This window comes from Myotis myotis, unplaced genomic scaffold (genome assembly GCF_014108235.1).
Source record: "Myotis myotis isolate mMyoMyo1 unplaced genomic scaffold, mMyoMyo1.p scaffold_m19_p_17, whole genome shotgun sequence".
In the NCBI taxonomy this organism is placed as follows: domain Eukaryota; kingdom Metazoa; phylum Chordata; class Mammalia; order Chiroptera; family Vespertilionidae; genus Myotis; species Myotis myotis.
The window spans coordinates 17,787,418-17,808,206 of NW_023416321.1; the positions used below are offsets into that span (position 1 = coordinate 17,787,418).

Sequence of the window (20,789 nt, forward strand, 5' to 3'; positions counted from 1 at the left end):
TGTATACCTATGGATTGATATTGAAATCAGAAACCAATTGTTTGATTATACTTACCTGTCTGCTAATGCTATTAGTCATAATAGTAGTTATACTATTTAGATTATTGAAAATATATGATAAGTTTTAATACTAAAAAAAAAGAAACATTTGTTGGACATCTAGTTGGTCTGAGGAGTCATCAGCTTGGGCAGGCAAGTCTAACCATTGCTGCATAAAGTGGTAGGTATACAGTGAACAGAGGATGGAGGAGGCAACTGGAAAGAAAGACAGGGTTATGATTCAGGGAGAGACTAGTTGAGGGAACAGGAGACCAGCAGTAGATCCGGTGAGACAAAATGCAGCCCAAAATAGAAATAGAGAGAAGATTAATTAGAAAGAGGGAGATACATTGGTGCCTAACTAGATTTAGGGATGGAATGGGACAACTGGTTCAGGGGTCTGGGATAATTCAGGTTTTTGTCAGGGATTGGTGATAGTGCCACCAAGACAAGGAATATTTTTGAGTGGTTTCGGAGAAGTTGATGAGTTTGCTTTTTGTCTGGTTGAGTATGAAGTGCTCATAGGAAATTTAGTGAAAATAACCCATAAGAAACTGAATCTATAAATCTAAAGCCGAGACCTAGAGATAAAGAAGTCATAAAGCAAGAGTAGTGTGAAGCCATAAGAATAGAAGATGTTGCCTAAAGGATGTGCGAAGGATAAAGAGAAAAGGGTGAGGGTGGAACCTGTGGGAACAGCAGCATTCAAGGGGAAGGAAGTGGAAGAGCATCCGTAAAGATGGATGGGAGGGAGCTCCCTGGAAGGTAGGAGGGGAATCGGAATGCAGGAGAGTGCAGAGGCGCAGGAAAGAGAGAAAGCCAAGGAGGAAAATGTCAACAATGATAATAGCCACATAGTTCAGGAACGTAGGCTTTGAAAGGTCCTGTGGGATTGAGCAATAAGAAAGCCATCGGTGACCTTTATGAAAAGAAGTGAGATGGTGGGGCAGAACCCAGCTTGCAGTGTACCAAAAAAAGAATTCGGAAATGCTTGGCTCTGAAAGGAAGGGGAAGAATTGCATCAGAAAGGGACTCGGGGTTGAGGGGAGAAGCCTGTGGAAGACTTCCCCTCTTGAAAGAAAACAAGTTCATGTTCTGACACATCTCCTCTGTTCCAAACACATAGCAAGGCCAGATAAAGTACAGCAAGAGAAAAAACAAAGTGATACAGCTAGGTTCATGGATCAAAAGCAGGACAGAACCCCAGGAGAATGGAGTACATGGAGTGGCTGGCCTCTGAGTCGGGGGACAAGCAAGTGTTAATATGGGAGTAGAAGTGCTCCATGCAAAATAGGGACCACAGTGAGGCCCACTGTTTAAAGCAAGAGGCTGGGATGGGACTCCTCCACTGGTAAAAAGGGGCTGAAAGAATCTCCCGTGACTGCTCTGTGGCCACGGCTTAGAGTACTGGTTTTGCCCTTGGAAGGCAACTGTAAAACCTAAAGATTGATGCAAGGGGTGAGGGAGGGAGTGGAGATGGAGAAAGACAGAGGAAGAAAGTTTCCTACTCAAAAAAATCCCACAAACCAATTATTAAGAAAGACAGCCAATATGATCAATAACCAGAACATGAATGCAAAGGAAATAATTTCATAGATGGATCTGATAAAAATAACATGTTTGTGCTGCTCAAAGGGAAAAATAAGGAAATTTGTCCATTTTTAAAGAATGAGAAATTAAGAAACCAAATCTAAATAAAAATAATACAAGAACTGAGGATTTAAAAAAGAAGCAGTTAAAAATTTGGGAGCTGAGGCACTAAAAGGAAAGACTCCAGAGATAAAATAAACTCTAGACACAACTAAAAGGATAGTGAATTGGAAAACAGTATTGAGAGATACAGCCCGTTTCATAGCTCAGAAATATAAAGAATTTAAAAAAATAAATAGCTAAATGTATTGGCTATTAATAATTGAGAGTTGAGAGTTGCCATATGGTTATCTCATAGCAGCAGAAAATACAATAGAGTAAAGGCAGAAAAGCAATTTGAAATGATAAAAGTGGAGAACTTCCTAAAATTGGAAGAGTCCTGGCCAGTGTTTCTCAGTGGTTGGACCATCATGCCCTGCACCAAAATGTTCCATTCCTGGTCAGGGTACATGCCCAGGTTGCAGGACACATACAAGAGGCAACCAATCGATGTTTCACATCAATATTTTTCTCTCTTCTCTCTCACTCTCTCTCTCTCTGTCTCTTTTTTCTCCCCCTTCTCTCTCCCCTCTCCCTCTCTCTCTAAAATCAATCAAAATTATTTTTAAAAATAAAAATAAATACAATTGAAGAGAGCCATGAAAACTCAGATCAGAAGTATACTTTGAATAATAGTAATGCCCAACACTTATTGAGCCCTTATGTTCCACCATTCTATGTGCTGTCTGTGTATTAACTCATTAATTCTCGAATAACCTTGAGATAAAAGCATTTTAGATGTGAACATATTATAAAAGAGAGAATATGTGTAACTTGCCCAAATGTACACAGCTGAGTGGTAGGATTTCACTCCTAGCGGGCTGGCCACCTGCTAAGATCACTCTAATACTAAGGAGGTAGACATACCAGATAAATTCATACATAGTCTCATTGTAATGAAATTGCAGAGTATTAAAGATTTTTTTCGAAGCTCTTGAAAGGTACTTCAGAGGAAAGACAGATCACATACAAGGGGACAATAATAACCCTGACCATGGACTTCTGATTAGCAACAATAGATGCAATGAGTTAATGAAGGGATGTATTTAAAAAGTGAACCAGGGAAAGGCATGGGATACAAAAACAAATGTGGGCCTATCAATTGATAAATTTACCTTTACATTAACTCTTGGCGGTGAGATCCTAAGAGGAAGTTGCCAGCAGGAAAGTGAAAATTTGAAAGTAGAAAAGGGCCTGCTCCTGGAAGTCAGAGAAAGACTGGTCTTCATGAACCTCCAAGATCGGAGGGAAGGGTAGAGGGCAGGGCATGGAAGGATGTGTCTCTAGGAAGGAGAAGGAGGAGAAGGAAAGGAGACAGAGGAGGGGTTATGGAGGAGAATGAAGGTCATTGATAAACCTGTGTGGGAAATGGATGAGGGAACCACCTCCCAAGAGTAAAAGGATTACTTAAAAGGTGTGGCAGTCAGGTGATTTGGGAAATTTTGAATGAGTTAATAGCACCAGCGAAAGTAACTGTGCCATTGTCCCAGCTGTTCTTTGCAGCATGCAGATGTGGCTGAATTGTTTCAGGATTTGTTTTCAGGGTGGGTTTAGCAGGGCATGAAAAAATTGAGCGAGTAAGTGAAGGTCAGAATGAGCCTTGGAGCCCAGTGGCGGCTCTCAGGATTGGAGAGCTCAGCAAGGGCACAAAGAAGGCGTCCTGGGAGTGAGAGTGAGCAAATGGAGGTTGAGATTGGAGAATAAGTAACTTAAGTTTTCAGATTTCCAAGGTGGAATAATTCCAGGAGATTCGAGACCGGGGTGGGGCTTAGGAGGAAGTGGGTAGAAAGTATAATAGAGGTGAAGGTCATTGGAAGAAAAGGGGAAAAGGATTTAGGCCTGTGGCGTTGTCCATGTGGAAACTGAGATCACAAAGATGTGGACATGAGTTGGGGTAAAGCAGAACCTTAAGTTCAAGCCTTTTGGAACTTCTTCAGTGAATTGAGGGGCCAGGGCTCCAGATTGGGGGTCTGTAAATAACACCCTTCAGCAATGAGGCCTTGTGGCTGGAAAGCATGATCCTGGAAAGAGGAGGGACCCAGAAGTGCACTCATTCTACAAGTGACCCCTGATCTCTAGGAATTTTCTCCCAAGGAGCCTATCATTATTTCCTAGAAGGGGATTCTGAATATGCTGCTTTTTCAGTGCCGAGCTGTGTGTTCTGAAGGAGTAGTACATCTCTACTTCATGCGAGTGACCCAGCTTATCACACACATGAGCCAAACCATGAGAGCTGGGTGTTGACTGCTTTGCTGGGTAATGATGGCAGGGCCCCATCTAATGGCCCTTTTGCAAAGTACAGGTGGAGCAATCAGGCTCTCTTATGCCCCTCAGCCACAGGAAGGCAAAGAGCATAGAAGGTAAACCAGAGGCCCCAGCTAGAAAGTAATTTCTTCAAGAGTGGGTAAGGAGCCCTAACTGGTTTTCTCAGTGGTTAGAGCATTGGCCCACGGACTGAAGGATCACAGGTTCAATTATGGTCAAGGGCACATACCTTGGTTTGCGGGCTCAATCCCCAGCCCCAGTCGGGCGTGTGCAAGAGGCAACCAATCAGTGGGTCTCTCTCACATAGATGTTTCTCTGTCTCTCCCACTGCCTTCTACTCTCTCTAAAAAGTCAATAGAAAAAATATCCTCTGGTGAGGAAGGATTAACAAAAAATAAGTGGAAAGTAACAGTGATGATAATGATGTGGCTGTCGGCTAGTGATAATGATGATAGCAAGATGGATATTGGCAGGAATATTTACTGAGCACGAGTGTAGCATCCTGCTAACCCGTCTATAGCTGTGATCTTACCAAGTCCTCACAACTATGATTATTCCTGCCCTCCAGCTGAGAACTGAGGTTTAATGAGAGCCTGTGGTCTCACAAGGTCAGAGCTGGCAAGCAGCCGACCTGGGACTTGATTCTAGCTTAGTTTGGCCTCGGTGCAGGAGCTCTCATGTAATTAATATGCTATATTCGGTTCTAAAAATGGAATTATAAAACTGCATGTGGAATCTGCTACCTGAGTTTTGAAAGCCTGGCTAAAGGTTTAAATTTTCATAGTGAACAAAGAGAAATAATCCTTCCCGTGTTACTGAAGCAATGTCAAGTTTGTTTGTTTGTTCTCCTCCCAAGTTTTGTAGGGCTGGAAATAATCTTGAAATGGAAAATGGCTTTTCAAACATGTCTTCAGTTTGTGTGCATTTTCAAATGTGAGTGGAAGGATAGAGCTGGGCCATCTTGAGCCTGGCTCAAGTTAGATACCCCACCTTAGAGGGTGAGGATGGTAGCCAGGATACTCATGGCACATCAGAAGGGGGTGAAATGATCAGATTTGGAGAGAAAGAGGATCTGGGTAGAAACACCATGATAGGAAAGAGACTGGCCCCAGAGACCCAACGGCAAAAAGGCAAAGTTAAAAATAAAATGAGACTAAAGATAAACCTTGACAGGAGCAAAATTGAATCGAGAATTCTGTTCCTGGAGCCCAATGTCTGATTGATTTATTTTACCCACCTTTTGGTCCACATGTGCCTTCCTCGGCCGAGGTCAAGTGCCAGAGGACATCTGAAAATATCCACAGCCAAACTCCTCAGCACATCTCACCACGTGAGGGAGAGGCCTCTCTGCAAAAGTCTTTGTCCTAAACTGTTTATGGATTTTCCATAGTCTGCAAGACCTTGGGCACATGCCAACTGGCAGCCGCCCTCCAGCCTGGAGACAGATCTTGCCCCCCGATGCAGAGAGTCCTCACGGGGTTTATTGTGATCTTCCGCTGTTTTGCATATTTATCCAGAGAATCTCCCAATCTTTTCTTACTGAAGGTTTTAGTTAGGAGACATTGCATGCGTGGCTCTTTATTTCTGTCATCCCTCTGAACTGTTAGCGGCTAGTGACGGCAGTCCAATAAGTCCTTGTATTTGTTGTGGGTTGTGCCTGGGAGTCATCATGGACAATAAAATAATAAGTAATGGGCAGGAAGACAGCTCTTCAAACCAGGTGGGAAAACTACTCCAGTGCCAGACAGAAAAATGCCCCCTGCGGTTATCAGGAAATGAAGTGAATTCAGCAGGCACTCAGGGAGTTCCTGTTAGGGACCCGCACCAAAGCACAATACATTTAGAGTTGAGAGCATCTGCTATATATTATTTCAGTTAACATTTTAAGGTGGACGTTATTATGCTCTGCTGTTGAGAGATGTTTAAGGTCAGACAATTAAGAATACACTTTTAATCGTGTATTCTTTGCTCTTTCTACACTCCACTTCAGCTGCCATGAAGTAGATCCTATGGTCAGAGTGGACCTGTGGGAAGTGTCAGTGATGGAAGCTTCTGCCCTATACTGGCTGAGTTCAAGAAACAATGGGCAATAGGTGACAAATGGAATTATTTAGTAGTTTGGTTGAAAAGACTTCGGTATGTAAACAAGTCTTGCATAAATTACAGAAAACTGGGGTTAAGAGAAATGGGGAGAGTAAAGAGACAAAAATATTTTCTTTTGAGTGCACGGGACGACACTCAACCATCTGAGCCACACCGGGCAGGGCTCTCTTTTTCTTAACTGTTTTTTACTCAGACTCAAATTCAGATGCCTTCAAAGAGATGCTTGCTGAATGAAGCATCGTACAGAAAATTGGCTTTCCCTAAAAGCTCTAATGGAGCACCCTTATAGGCCAAGTGGCCTTGAGAGATGAGGTTTGTAAATGCAGGCTGGTAATACCTGGTCCACACCTGGGTGACCAAGCGTGGGGTAAGGACCCGTTGCCTGGAACACTGACTGTATGACCATCTCAGGAACACTTTTAAAGCTGAGCTTCGTAATGTTGACGCTGACACAACCTGCTATCAGCAACCACGATTATTAAACAGGCACCGAGCCAACAGCGGTGGCTGGGAGTCAGGGAGGAGAGATTAGCATCACAAGAAGAGATTTTAGGCTCTGGGCCAGGAAAGGTGTTTGGGTTTTTTTTTCCTTTTCCTTTTCATTAAATAATAATAATAAGGGAGAGAGAAAGAAAGACCAGAAAAAAAGAAGGAAAGGTGCAAAAGAATTCTTGCTTAGCAACCCTCCATCAGATTGTTCTGGGATGTCCAGATAAGCCTAGAAACAAACCATCGTCTGTCTGGAAACTTGGCTATTGCTTGCCTTTAAAATGGCTCTGCAGAAACCCAGGCAGCCGGCCCCACTCTGCTGTCCTTGGTTGGTCCATGCGCAGAATGGGTGCATTACCTCCAGCAGAGGAGAAATAATGATCATCAAGGCCCATTTTCCACTTGGAGTTGGAGGAAGCACTGTTAGGGCAAAAATCAGGTGCTACCTGCTTGCCCTATGGAACTGAGAGAGAGATGTATGCAGTGATTGGATGCCAGTGGCACCCACTCCCTGGAATGATGGAGCTTCATTACGGGATCCAGGAAGAACTCTTACAAGACAGTGCCTGTCTATCAAACTGCTCCCTTCATATTTCCAGAGAGGGGACCAGTCCCAGGAGTTACATGATGCAGTGGAACCAAGGTAGCATTTTCCAAGAGAACTTTCAATGTCCACCCTCTGTCCCAGGTCACATGGCACTGACCACCGCAGAGGGTCAGAGCATCTCTGTTGCAAGTGACTCTCAAGACCGGATGATTTGCCCAGTTGCCCTGCTCAGGATTTGCTTCTGGCATTTTAGCTGCTTTTGCCAAACCAGCAATGTCTTGTGACCTTCTTTTAAATTTTTTATTTTAAAAAATGTCAAACCTACAGAGAAGTTGCAAAAATAATACAGTGATTCTGTATTCACCCGTTGTTAACCTTTTTCTGCATCTGCTTTGCCTCTCCCTCTCTCTCCATAAATATTAACATATTTTCCCAGAACCCTTTGAGAATTAGTTGCAGACATCATGACCCTCTTCACCCTTCAATACTTTCACATCCAAGACCTAAGAACAAGGACTTTTCCTTTCGTAACCATAGTGCAATGACTAAGCTCTGGAAATTTAACATTGATGCAATACTAGGATCTGATAGAATCATATTTACGTTTTGCCAATTGCTTATGGGGAATAACAGTGAGAAACCTTCGTGATTCATGTTCCAGTGTAGGCACATACATTGCATTTAGCTGTCACTTTCTTTGGGCTCCTTTCATCCATGTTCCATGACACTGACGTGTTGGAAAGTACAGCCATGTTGTGCAGATGCCACTCATGCTTGGGTTTTCCTGTTTGTGTTCTCATGATAAGATGCAGACTATGCGTCTTTGGCCAGAATACTGGGTCTTTGTGGACTTTTGTCCTTTCCCCACACTGTGTGACTTCCCTGTTCTATTTTCTGACTTTGGGGAGACGTTGGCCTCCTTCAGTTTTTCCAAGCTGTGTTCATCGTGCAGCTGTTGTTGGGGGTCCAGTACAAGGGGTGGGCAGAGGCTCAGGCTGCCATGTTTGTCTAGCCCTGTGCCGGGGTCCAACCCCAGCAGGTCCAGGGGTCCCCAAAGGTGTAGACGGAGTCGGCGAAGAAGGAATGACACGGAGACAGCGTTCAGTTGATCAGCAGCCTAGCCAGGATCTCTAGCCAGGATCTCCAGCCAAGTTCTGGTCTCTATCTCCAGCGAAGTTCTGCTGTTTATTGTCTTGTTACATCCGTATTTATCCCAGTTGATTTTAATCCTGTCAATTTCTATTACAAAGGTTAGGGCGTTTCTTATCTCCATTCCAGGGAGTAAAGATTATGTAGCTTAAGCATGATTGTTTGTAGTGATTAACTACCCGCCTGGCACTTAGTTAAGGAGTTTCATCCCCTCCCTGACTTCAGGGAAAAATTCCTACCTGGGGAAACAACCTTTCTAGGAGAGGCATCCCCTCCCTGACTTCAGGGAAAAATTCCTACCTGGGGAAACAACCTTTCTTGGAGAGGTGACCTTGGTTAAAACACACAGCGCTAAGGGGAGCAAACATATTAAGAACAGTATGCTATATACGCCAGGTCCCTTGAAACATATGCTGTGCAGATGTTTCTTTCCTGCAGCGACTGTGTCAAGCAGCAAGGATGGACCGGCTTCCGGCAGCCCTGGAGAAGGAATGAAGGCTGATGAAAAGTCACCCTGAGGGGCAACAGGAAAAATCCCAGAGTGGAAGCAACAGTGCACTTCCAAACTGGCCCTCTTAACTTCTACAAACTGCTCAGGAAGCCCTAACAGGACCATTCAGAGCAGAAGTCAGTCTGATTGGATTAAGGAAAAGGAGCCAAATTCCCTGCCTCCATTTGCCTTTTGGGAATTCCATTTGGGTGGAATTTCGCATCCATCCTATCTTCTCCGTTTCAACTACTGCTGCCTTAGTTAAGGTCCTGATCTCTTTTCTAGAACAATCTCTTACTAAACCTATCTCCCACAGAGCCTTGTGCGGGGGTCCATTTAAACCCCAAATCTGATTTCACAGTGGCTTCCATTGCTAGGGTGGGATTCCATTCTGCAGTTTCTTTATTCTGGGTTCCCAGCCTTAAGTTTCTATTCCCCAAAATATCAGATGTTTACAGAACCTTTAGCATCAGCATCCCCTGGGGCCTTACTAGAATCTCAGGCCCTACTTCAGATTCCCTGAACCAGGACCTACATTTTAGCAAGTTCCCCAGGTGATTTGTGTGCAAATTAAAGTGCAGAAGTGCTGTTTAGAACATGTTGGAAGGGCATGTTCTCTACAAGGATCTTAAGTTCCCCCTCAGGCTCTTGTCACTGTTATTGAGGCATGATTCTCAAACTATTCTTTGCTCCAAGGGATTCACCCCTAAAATTAAACTTTACAATTATGTTTCCTAATTTGCAGGAAGAAGGAAATTTAGTGGATGGGATTTTTCTCAATTCTTTTTTCTCACAGAAATTTTTCCTAAACTTTGACATCTGCTACCACTTGTTGGCTACCAAGATGTCAGTCATCTGCTGGCAGACAACAGACTGAACCAGCAGACAATGCTAATGTTAAAACTGAAAGTTGCAGGTATTAGCCCAACAGTTCAGTTCAACAACAGCAAAAAAATTAAAAAATTAAGTGTTGAACTTCAATTATATAGGAAATATTAAAATACAGTGTGAAGGATGCACCAATCGATGAGATATATCCATTGTATAGCATATTCACCACTACCCTTGGGGCCACATATGCTCATGGTGCTGTTTAATGGGACCTGGGCAATGGCCATCTTTTTACTAAAGCTCTTAGTCCAGTTGTGCACAATCCAATTAAATGAAAGACTTGCTGTCACCGTCAATTTTATTTCATCTTCCGTGTGGCAGCTTGATAGAGAAATGCAGTTTTTAAATATGTTTTTATTGATTTTAGAGAGGAATGGAGAGAAATGGGGAGATAGAGACATCAATGATGAGAAACATCACCGATCGGCTGCCTCCTGCTTACCCCCACTGGGGGGTCGAGCCCACAATCCAGGCATGTGCCTTGACCAAGAATCAAACCAGTGACCTCTTGGTTCATGGGTCGATGTTCAACCACTGAACCACACTGGCCAGGCGAAAAATGTATTTTAAACCAAAACTCATGGTGAGTCTGTTGTCACTTGCTAGATTGGGCTTTAGTTGGGGAGATTTCAAAACCCTGAAGTGGGAAGATTGAACCTTCCCTAGAGTGTTAATGACTTGTGACCCTCTAATTTAGCAAGAACAGAGACAAACTACTTCTTAGAGGCATTGTTCCTCTAGCAGTTTCATCAAGGAGATAGGCATGGATCTCTGGGAACCCAAGATTTTAACCATAACCAAATATTATGCCCCAAAATGAATTCATAGTCACTATATACAGTATATTGTTGCTTTACTAAAAGGTAATCAATCAGGAAAGGTGTGGCAGAGACCATAACCTTGAAAGGTGAGTTGGTGTGACCCAGACAGATGGGTTGGGTGGGGAAAAGCCTTCAGAGCAAGAGGAGGAGCAAGAGCCAGGGTGTGGAAGGTTGAAACAGTGAGTTGTTAGAAAGCCTGATGCTCAGAGGGCTGAGCAGGGCATACGTGGAGCAAGGAAAAGAGAAAGGAAAACACCCCAGGCAGTGTGCGTTGAAAGGTGGAGGCAAATGTACTAATTTCATAAGCTTGTGTAGCATTTTGGAGTTTCCATACTACCTTCACACCCTTTACCTGGTCCTGATGAGTCAGGACACGCACAGAACTCACTTCCAGTGGAGACGCGGAGGAGTTTCTCAGGCCACATAACACATAAGTCATCGAGGCAGGAGTAGAACCAGATATTTTGACTTGTGGGCTGTGCTCTTGCCACCAGAAACTGATATGTTCCAAAGGTGATGAAGAAACCAACCTAGCATATTGGAAAGAAAACTTCATGGGTGGGTGTGTGGATGGATGGGTGGGTGGATGGATGGATGGAGTGTGGAAACTAGAGTGAAGAGAAAGGGAGTTTGGGGTCCTGCAACTGTCCATGTGAGGTCTGTCAGGGAGATGGATTGGGAAGATGCAGAGGCGGTGGAATTAATAGGACTCTGTGTCTGACCCAATAGGAGAATGAGAACAAAATAAGAGCCTAGGGCAGTGGTCGGCAAACTCATTAGTCAACAGAGCCAAATATCAACAGTACAACGATTGAAATTTCTTTTGAGAGCCACATTTTTTAAACTCAAACTATATAGGTAGGTATTGTTATTAACTTAATTAGGGTACTCCTAAGGCTTAGGAAGAGCCACACTCCAGGGACCAAAGAGCCGCATGTGGCTCGAGAGCCGCAGTTTGCCGACCACTGGCCTAGGGCAACCCCCAAGTTTCTACCTCAGATGCTAAAGGTCCACAAGAGGAGGAACCAACTCAGACCTAAAAACCAAAGGGTAGGGGTTGAGATGATAAATGTAGTTTTGAAGAAATTGATTTTGAGAAAAACCAGATTAGTGTCCCATAGTCAGTTGTTATCAAAAGACCTGGAAATCAGGAAAAGTATCTGGGGTAAACAGGAGATTTGTTAGTAATTAATAATCAGTGATTAACATTTTATTATAGGTATTTGCTATAATATAAACAACATGATAAAGAGAAAAGACAGTGAAAAAAAAAAGGAAAGGTCTTAAACATTTAACAGTGAGATTGGTTCATTTATGTGACAGCCATACGATGAAATGTGATTCAGACCTTAACAATGAGTGCCCACCTTGTGGTGAATTCAGTGATCCCCTCCCCCAACCCCCATAAGACTAACATCTAATGGACAAGCACTTACCATGGCCAGGTCAAAATGAAGTGGGCTTCATCTTCTCTGGGTCACTGAATCCTCACCACTGCCCAGAGAGGGAAGATGCTGCTCGTACTTCACAGATGAGAAGAGTGAGGTCCGACTGTGCTCGGCAGCACACCCAGGTCACCCAGCCAAGCAGCACAGCCTGGTCTCAAACCCAGGTCTGCTGCCTGGAGTCCAGCTCATCAGCACCAGACTCTGTTTCCTCTCTACCATTTGCTAATAACTCTGTTTTCCATGATGCAGGAGTATGGTGATAAGGGGAAAAGAGAAAAGAAAAGGTCGCTACATTAGAATGACATGAAGGATAGCCCAGAGTTGACCCATGGCTATGCCTTTGAGGGCTGGTCTGAACAGGGAGGAATGAGGCCGCAGGCTCCTCCTCCCTGGGGAACCGAAGGGACAGGCCTATCCGGGGTCTCTGGCCTAGTCATGCCTCCACCTTGAGGAGAGCTCAGGAGGCCAACCTCTCCCACCTGCTGACCCAAGTCTATTTTGCCCACGCCTGGGAGCTCCTTCTAGAACCTTCCAGTTGGCTGCCTGGGCCAGGTCTGTGGAGCTCAACCAGGAGGCCTCTCAGAGTTCCCCAACTTAGTCTTGGTTGATATTTAGAACCAACTCTTGCAGCGGGGGGGAAACCAAACAAAAAACAACCTACCTGGCCCTAGCCAGTTTGGTTCAGTGGGTCGGGGTCCCGGGTTCCGTTCCTGTCAGGGGCACTTGCCCACATTGTGGGGGCATGCAGGAGGCAGCCAATCATTCTCTCTCATTATTGATACTCTGTCCTCTCTCCCTCTCCCTTCCTCTCTGAAATCAGTAAAAAAATATTTTTTTTTAAAAAAGAAAGAAAATGTATCATTAAAAACAAACAAAAAAAAAACCCTACATGGAAAATGTAGCAATCTGTTCCTTTATTTTGTTCTTTTCTGACAGTTGATGTAATATCTATCCTGACTCTTAAGTGGTTTGGGGCTGGTGCCCATCCCACTGTTCTGCCCAGAGAGGCATGCTGGGAACGAGCTGGAAGGAGAACAAGGCCCTGGACACCCTGGCAGCCTTCTTGTCACACTCCTGTCTTTTGACTTCCCGGTGTGGCCTCCCCACCACAGGCCTCAGCAAGCCATCTATCTCAGTGTTTTATTCTCTCCCCTCCAGGCTGAGGTAGTGGCTTCTCAGGGAAAAGCAAGTACCAGTAATTTTTCTGTGTCAGGAGCCCTGCCTCTCTGTGCAAAGGCTTCATTGTGCAGGCTCAAAAGAGGTGTAAGGGGAGGACGGGGATCAGAGCTGCCTTGCCATGGCAGACCCCAAACACTGAGGCCACTGCAGGCTGACCCAGCGCCAGGCTGTCCCAGAGCCAGCCTACAGCGCGTCCAGGTTAAATATCGACTCCTCACCTTGAGAAAACCAGCAGTTCTAGTTCCCAGAGACCACCCTGCGAAGTGACAGAAGAAGGAACTGGGAGAAATTGAAACTATTTTAAGCTCAGCTTCTGAGGTTTATTTTAGGAAGCATATTGATCCTGTTGCGGGGAAAACCATACAGCACGTCAGGTGCCAGGATCCACACGTGTCCAGTGAAGTGTGGCCGGCCTGACACAGGCTGTATGTCCAATGGGGGCTACAGCCCCAGAAGAAGGATTCGGATGGAGGCTGCTCTGTCCCAGAATCAGACCAAGCCAATGAAAAGAAAGATCCTTGTGACAGCAGCCCTCCGAAATGTCACTGAGAAGCGTATTTGTGCCCTAAAAGCCTTTTTAGTAAATGGATGGAGCAATAGCATTGTGACCCTCTGCGCTGCTATAATGGGCTTTTCTGTAGTTTTCTTAATTAGTTGCCATGACCTGGAGCACCTTACTAGAGCATCATTTCTCCAATCAGAGTCTTTTTCTCATCGGTCATCATGTCACACTGATTACTGGCTCTTGAACCTTCTTCCTCACCCTTCAATTCACCCAAATGAGCCAGGGTCCTCCATTGTTCCCTGCGTGGACCTTGGGTCGTGGCACAAAATGGTTCTCAACCCTCTCTGGTTTCCTGGGGCTCTGTCTCGACACAGATTCTGGAATAGAAAGGAGTGTCCTTTCCCTCAGAGGAGTCGTGCTATGAATTCAGACTCACTTTGTTGTGCTCTCTACCCTGAGGCCGTCCTGCCACTGTCCCAGGCACCCTTCCCTCTTTTATCCTGCTGTTCTTCTCTGGGTGCATTTAGCGGCAGCTTTTTATTCTGAACTTTACTGGCAAGCATCGCCCTACGTCATCCCTACGTCACCCCTGTCCTGTCTCTGCTGTTGCCATCAGGTTTCTGTCTGTTGTTTTTGAATTTTCTGCAGCCTTGGAGGCGGGTGGAGAAAGGGAAAGGTCTTCTCTATAAAGTCAAGGTCCTCCTTGAGTGGCCCTTATCTCATATTTTAAGAGGCACAGTGTTGAGCACATAGTAGGTACCTAATAAATATTTGCTGAGTTATTGATTACTGGGCACCTACTCGCTTCTCTTCAGAGCACCGTCTTACGTAATTCCATCTTCAGAACAAATAACAGTTACCCACATCTCTATTCCGGTGGGTAAAACAGAAGCAGAAATGTTTTTAAGGAGATGCAAGAAGACCATCCTTCTCTATCTCCATCTTAATGGCAACGTTGCATGCTCTTGGGATGGATCATAGAGCGCACATATGTATGAAACAGTCACAATCGAATTGTGCAGGCGTGACAATGTTCTTGGTGAGAATACCAGTAGTAATGGGGTTCATAAAATGATGGTTTACTTCGTCATTAACTTGGAATATTTTTTTTACCTACCATAAGTGCTTTTGAGGCCCTCCCTACCAGATATGCTGCTACAAGATGATAATCAATAAGTCATGAGCCAACTCTAGCCCCATAAGCCTACTGTATTAACCCCTGCTCTCCACCAAGCCAGTGGCCACTTTACAAATCCAGAGCATTAAGATGAAAGCATTATTAAAACAATAATCCTGCTTCCAGCATGCCTGCTTGCTGAATTCTTTGTTGGTATGTCTTAGTCAATTGCTTCCCCCTGAGACCTCCCAAGTGCAGTGAAATAAAGTGAGGGTAGAACAGTGGCTTAGTTGGGATTCTCTATCCCTTTAATCATATCTGAAGCATAAAACAAGATGAGATTTTATTTCTCAAAATCCCTACTAATCAACCACCCCTACCGTGCATCCTTGGTAACTTGGGCAGATGGCAGGAAGATAAAATCCACACAGCTCCTAAGCTTGGATCTCACCCTGCCCCCATCAATTTTTATTTTTTAATAATAGACTTTTTTTTAGAGCAGTTTTAAGTTTATGGAAAAATTGTGCAAAAAGTACAGAGAGTTCCCATCTAAACTTGGATCTGAAACCACAAGTTACTATTATAGAGAAAAAGGGGCTGCCCAATCTCTTGAGTTCCAGGATTGTGGATTTCTGAAGAGCCATTGGACACAATGGTCTCCCTCAATGGGCTGTAACAAGAGAGATCACAAAAGTTAGAAACATCTAGAAGCAAAACAAGAGAGAGCACAAAATCTGGAAAGACACTCTTGTCCAAGGAAGAAGTCTAGTTCGTTGTTAAAGCACAGTCCATTATCTATCAATGCACCTTTCTCTCCTGATTTATGACCTCACGAGTCAGCATTTCCTGCATTAAATGTGGGGCATCTCCCTTTCTCCATCCTCCCCACCCCATGTTTAACCTCTGGGAAAATCTTTTTTGAGGATGGAGTTATTAATGGCTACATAATAGTTCATCAAATGGATTTATCATAATTTCCTTGGCCATTCTCCCATACTAGGATATTTAAGCTGCTTGCTTGCTTCTCTCTCTCTCTACTTTTTAAAACAATAATGTTGCCGTGAACATCTTTGTGCATAATGCTTGCCCTTAATATTCTTAAGATAAATTCTCAAAGCTTAAGCTTACTAGGTCAAGCTACATGAAGGTTTTAAAGGCGCTTGATATTTAATGTTCATAATACTTTACAAAAAAGGGAAAACTACTCCCTTTTCATTTTGGACTCTGTAAGATAGTATTTACTTGGGAGACTTGCCTTCTCCTGGCACTACTGCTCAGTTCATATTAAAAGGAGTGTGTTTATGGAGTGTTCATTGCCTGGGGGAGTTGGGGTGGGGAAGGAGAGCCAACCAGATTGGCCCTGAAATCCATTGCAGATGATCCGTAGGGGGGCATGTCTGATAAATAACCAAAGATGGGAGCGTTACTGTAGAGCAGTGGTTCTCAACCTGTGGGTCGCGACCCCTTTGGCAGTCGAACGACCCTTTCACAGGGGTCGCCTAAGACCATCCTGCATATCAGATATTTACATTACGATTCATAACAGTAGCAACATTACAGTTATGAAGTAGCAACGAAAATAATTTTATGGTTGGGTCACAACATGAGGAACTGTATTTAAAGGGCCAGAAGGTTGAGAACCACTGCTGTAGAGGATAAGGGAAAGTACCACAATGAACTCCCAAACCCAACTGCCATCTCAGAAGGAAATGGGTTCTGCCTGAGGCCTGAAGGTGCATAACACCTGTGTCAGGTGCAATCCTGGCGTCATTTGACTTGATGATGTACCAACAAGATGCATCTTGTCCTGACACTATCTCAGCAGATCTCCTGCTCAAACAGGTGGTGGTTGGACCAGAGTTCTGGCAGCTGCTGTTGCTGCCACTGGGGAAACTGAGATGAATGCTTACTAATGCTGTTTTCCCCAGAGGCTTGCCCAAGCCTCTGTCTGTGTCTAACAGTGTTGGCTTAATTCTGGATCAGGCCCTAAACTGAGCATGAAGATTAGACTGTTACACTATATCTTGATCACCCCCACTTCCCATTTCCCTGCCGCAGCCCCTCTCTGCACCACCCAAGTCAGCTGGCTGTGGGGGGAAGGGGCAGAGAGGGACTGAGCCAAGAGCAAGACTTGGGAGATGACATGACTCAGACACTTCAACATCACAGACACTTTCAAGAATATTAGTGGTGATCTCGGTCACTCAATCCCAACCTCACTGGGGTCACAGATCTCTGATAATCATATGAAAGCGGTCAGTCTCTCCAAAATATGCACCTGCCCAAATTCTGGCTACAATTCCAGGATATTCCACAAATCCCTGACACCGTCCATCTAGACCAGTGATGGCGAACCTTTTGAGCTCGGCGTGTCAGCATTTTGAAAAACCCTAACTTTACTCTGGTGCCGTGTCACATATAGACATTTTTTTATATTTGCAACCATAGTAAAACAAAGATTTATATTTTTGATATTTGTTTTATATATTTAAATGCCATTTAACAAAGAAAAATCAACCAAAAAAATGAGTTCGCGTGTCAGAGGTGACCCGTGTCATAGGTTTGCCATCACTGATCTAGACTAAGCCTTTAATTTCGCAGATGAGGACATGGAGAACCTGCGGAGATGCAGGGCTTTGCCCAACGTTATACAGAGGAGAGAACTGAATTCAAACTCAGATCCCCTGATTCCCGATATAGGACCCAATACAGTAGGTTTCCACTCTACGTTGAGCCCTATTTTGGGAATCATGAAAAGGTAGGGTGCTTACAAACAAGGAAATAGAACTCAGGCTTATGAAAGGAAACTAACATCAGTTAGCACTCAGTATTCCTGCCATAGATCCCTCTTTGGAAAGCAGAAAGTAATGCCTTCCATTAATTCAGCAGGTACTTAATGAGAACTTAAGAGCATCTCCTAAAATCTCTAATCATTGGGAGACTAGTTGTTTATTAGAAATTATGACTTTTTATCATTTGGAACCTGAAGAGGATGTTGAGGTCCTCAAAGTGATTTTTTGTGGCTTTGTTCAGGCGGTGGGAATCCCACCCTGAAAGGTTTAGTGCAAAGGTGCTTGGTATTTCATTGACTGTGATGCAAAAGTTAAGTGTCACAGTAATGAAGAAGACCAGAGTTTGAACCAAAGGGTCCCTACATAGATTCTACTGCAGCATTTGCTACTCAACAACCAGAAGAAGAGCTCCAAGTCTTTGGGGACATATGTTTTATAAATAGCAGTAGGAAAACCAGATTCCAATTTCATTTTTCTGGAAAGAAGCAGGAAGCGCTTTTGACTGATATATATCTTCTCGATTGAGTGCCAAAAGGCAGCCTTTTATCAAGAATGGGCAGAGCCTAGTGGTGAAGGCTGGAGACTTGCTCTGGATAGGAGCTTCCCTGCTGACTGGCTGTGTGACCTTGGGCAAAGCTCTTTAGTTCTTTGAGCCTTGGTTTTCTCATCTGCAAATTGGGAATAGTAATACTCTCTTCATAAGGGAGAAGAAATGCCCAAGGAAGGAGTAAGATCCAAACTAGAAAGAGAAGCCCCCTTCTTCTTGCAGAGTGCCTGAGTGCAGGGCTTAATGTTGTACTTGCTACAAAGAAGTGCTTGCAGGGTCCAGGCCATTATCTCCAAGCAGAGACCAAAGGGTGAACTTGGAGCTGAGAGGCAACGATCTGATAACTGCTATAATGGGCGGTCAAAAATGTTTGAATTAAAGTAGGAAAAGCCATATAATCCGTCAATAACTATCTTAGCCCCTATTTATGTCCCCTTCTTTCAGTCCCCTAAGTTTTTACCACCAATAAATGTCCAACTTCTCACTTCTTTTGTAATTTACTCTCCAGAAGCTCATTTCCCTCTGGGGGATTCCAAGTTGGTTTGTTGTCTTAATGAGGTACGAGTCTTTCTTCTCTTGGCACACACTTAAAAGAGACTCGTGCATGAAAGGGACAGGGAAAGCACTCACACAAACAACCTAAGACCCAATATTTCATCCCACAGTGTATTTCTCCACTCGGCCTTGAGCTTGTTTCCCCACTGCCTCTCTCATTCCTAAGCAGTCCACCTGTCGCTCCCAACCACTGTGGCCGTGTCCCGAAGCACTTGGCTCCCCATGGCAGTGGAAGGGATCAGAGCTGATCCAGGAGCCAGTCTTTCTCTGCCTCTAAGGAAAATGCAGTGGCCACCTCAGGTCAGACCATGGGATTAATCTCCTTGAACAAATCTGAAAGAGTCCAGTCTCCAAGTGTTTTAGGAGAAAATTAGCAACAGAGCGAACAGCAGACTTGGAGGATAATTACCAGCACCAACATTATTCAGAAAGCTTTTGGAAAGGACTAATCGTTTAAACTTGAGAAGCAAAGCAGGGAGAGCGTAGCATGCAAAGAGGCCTGCAGTTGCCCTCCTGGGAGATGATGTTATTAATAGGCACCAAATTTGTGTCAAGACAATGTTCTTAGGCATCAACCACCCTGTTCTTCCCAAATATTTCATTCCCTTCTGAAGAATCAGATTTAATTAGTGTTAACGGATGGTTCCCTTGCTGGAATTAGCTCAACTGTGAAAATGGGGGCGGAGGTAGAGGAGGATAGTTAAAACCTGCAACGATGAAGTGGTTTTGCAAACTTAATTTGTTGACCATCCTTCAGATCCTTCAGAAGGAAGGGCTGGGAAGGTAATCACTTTAGCCTAGAAAAATGGCAATTGGAAAAACTAGAGGAATGTAATCTTTCCACTAAAATGTATATCTGTATATTTGGCTGTCTTACATATTTATTTGCAAGTGATGGTCATTGTGCGCCATGAAACCTAGAGTAGACTGGCGGGAAGTCATCTCAGTATCTTTTCAAGGTTCTACCTTCCTACCCCTCTGTGTACCAAGGAAACCATGCTCTTACATGATCAAGAATAATCCCATGTGTATCCCTGGGTAACTGGGTTGTTACCCAGATCTCTACTTTCTTCTGTTTATCTGTATTTTCTACAGTGAGCATGTATTCTTGTGAAATTAGGTAGATATAAACATTTTAATGAAAAAAAACACCCACATTTTTAAATTCCCTAAATCCTTGGCTGTATTACTGCTTTATGTCTCATATCTAGCCAGATCCTTTTTAGCCTCTTCACTCCCCCTGTTCAGCAGACATCATTTTGGAAAGAGATTTATGTCTTCAGTCTTGAACTTCTAAAAACAACCTTTATTTTCTTCTACCCAGTGGTGATTGATGCTGCACCTGCCTCTGATGTGACAAACACAAGCAGTGAATAAAAGCCTTTCATGATTCCTGCGAGTTCTGAGGCCCTGGAAGGCACTAGCCAGGGGCACTGAGCCACATGAAGATGCTCTGTGGGTTGTAATTCTGCCAGCGGGCACCTTGAAGCTATCACCTGGTATCACTAACCTTTGATCTCTTGCTCTGCTCTTTCAGATTTTTGACAGTGAAGCCAAAGACCTCGAGAGAGAAGTTTGCTTTATTGATATTGCCTGCGATGAAATTCCAGAACGTTACTACAAAGAGTCTGAGGTGAGCAATAGACGGGATGACATGTGGAAGAAATTCATTCATTCCTTCAACAAGAATTATTAAGTCCACCATAACCTGGAGACTTCCATCTGTCTTTGTGTTGATTTAGTCTGGTTTCACATTTTGCTGAATTCTTAATGGCATGTCTCAACATGACATCCCGCCTCCTCAGGGCCCACCATTGGCCCTGGCTGCCACGCAATTGCAGTGTAGTCTTCCTATCTCCCCAATTCTGGCATCATTCTGGGCAGAAAAATATTCACAAGGCTAAACTTACCCAACATACTGGTCTTTCTTAAAAAAAGAGCAGTTACTGCCGTAGCCGGTTTGGCTCAGTGGGTTGAGCATCAGCCTGTGGGCTGAAAGGCCCTGGGTTCGATTCCAGCCAAGGGCACGTATCTCGGTTGCAGGCTCCCGGCCCTGTTGGAGGCATGCGGGAGGCAACCAATAGAGGTGTCTTTCTCACATTGGTGTTTCTCTCTGTCTCTCTCTCTCCCTTCCATTCTCAATAGGAAAATATCCTTGGGTGA

The 20,789-nt window shown here is 44.2% G+C and overlaps 1 protein-coding gene across 4 annotated transcripts in view; it reads left to right on the forward strand.

The window, feature by feature from the left end:
- The window catches only part of PITPNC1 (phosphatidylinositol transfer protein cytoplasmic 1), a 219,308-nt gene that overhangs the window by 157,117 nt on the left and 41,402 nt on the right, over positions 1-20,789 (forward strand). For all 4 annotated transcript variants that reach the window (XM_036339894.1, XM_036339895.1, XM_036339893.1 and 1 more), the window contains one exon: positions 20,164-20,259. In XM_036339894.1, the coding sequence (XP_036195787.1) occupies positions 20,164-20,259 (96 nt within the window). The remainder of the gene's footprint in view (positions 1-20,163; positions 20,260-20,789) is intronic.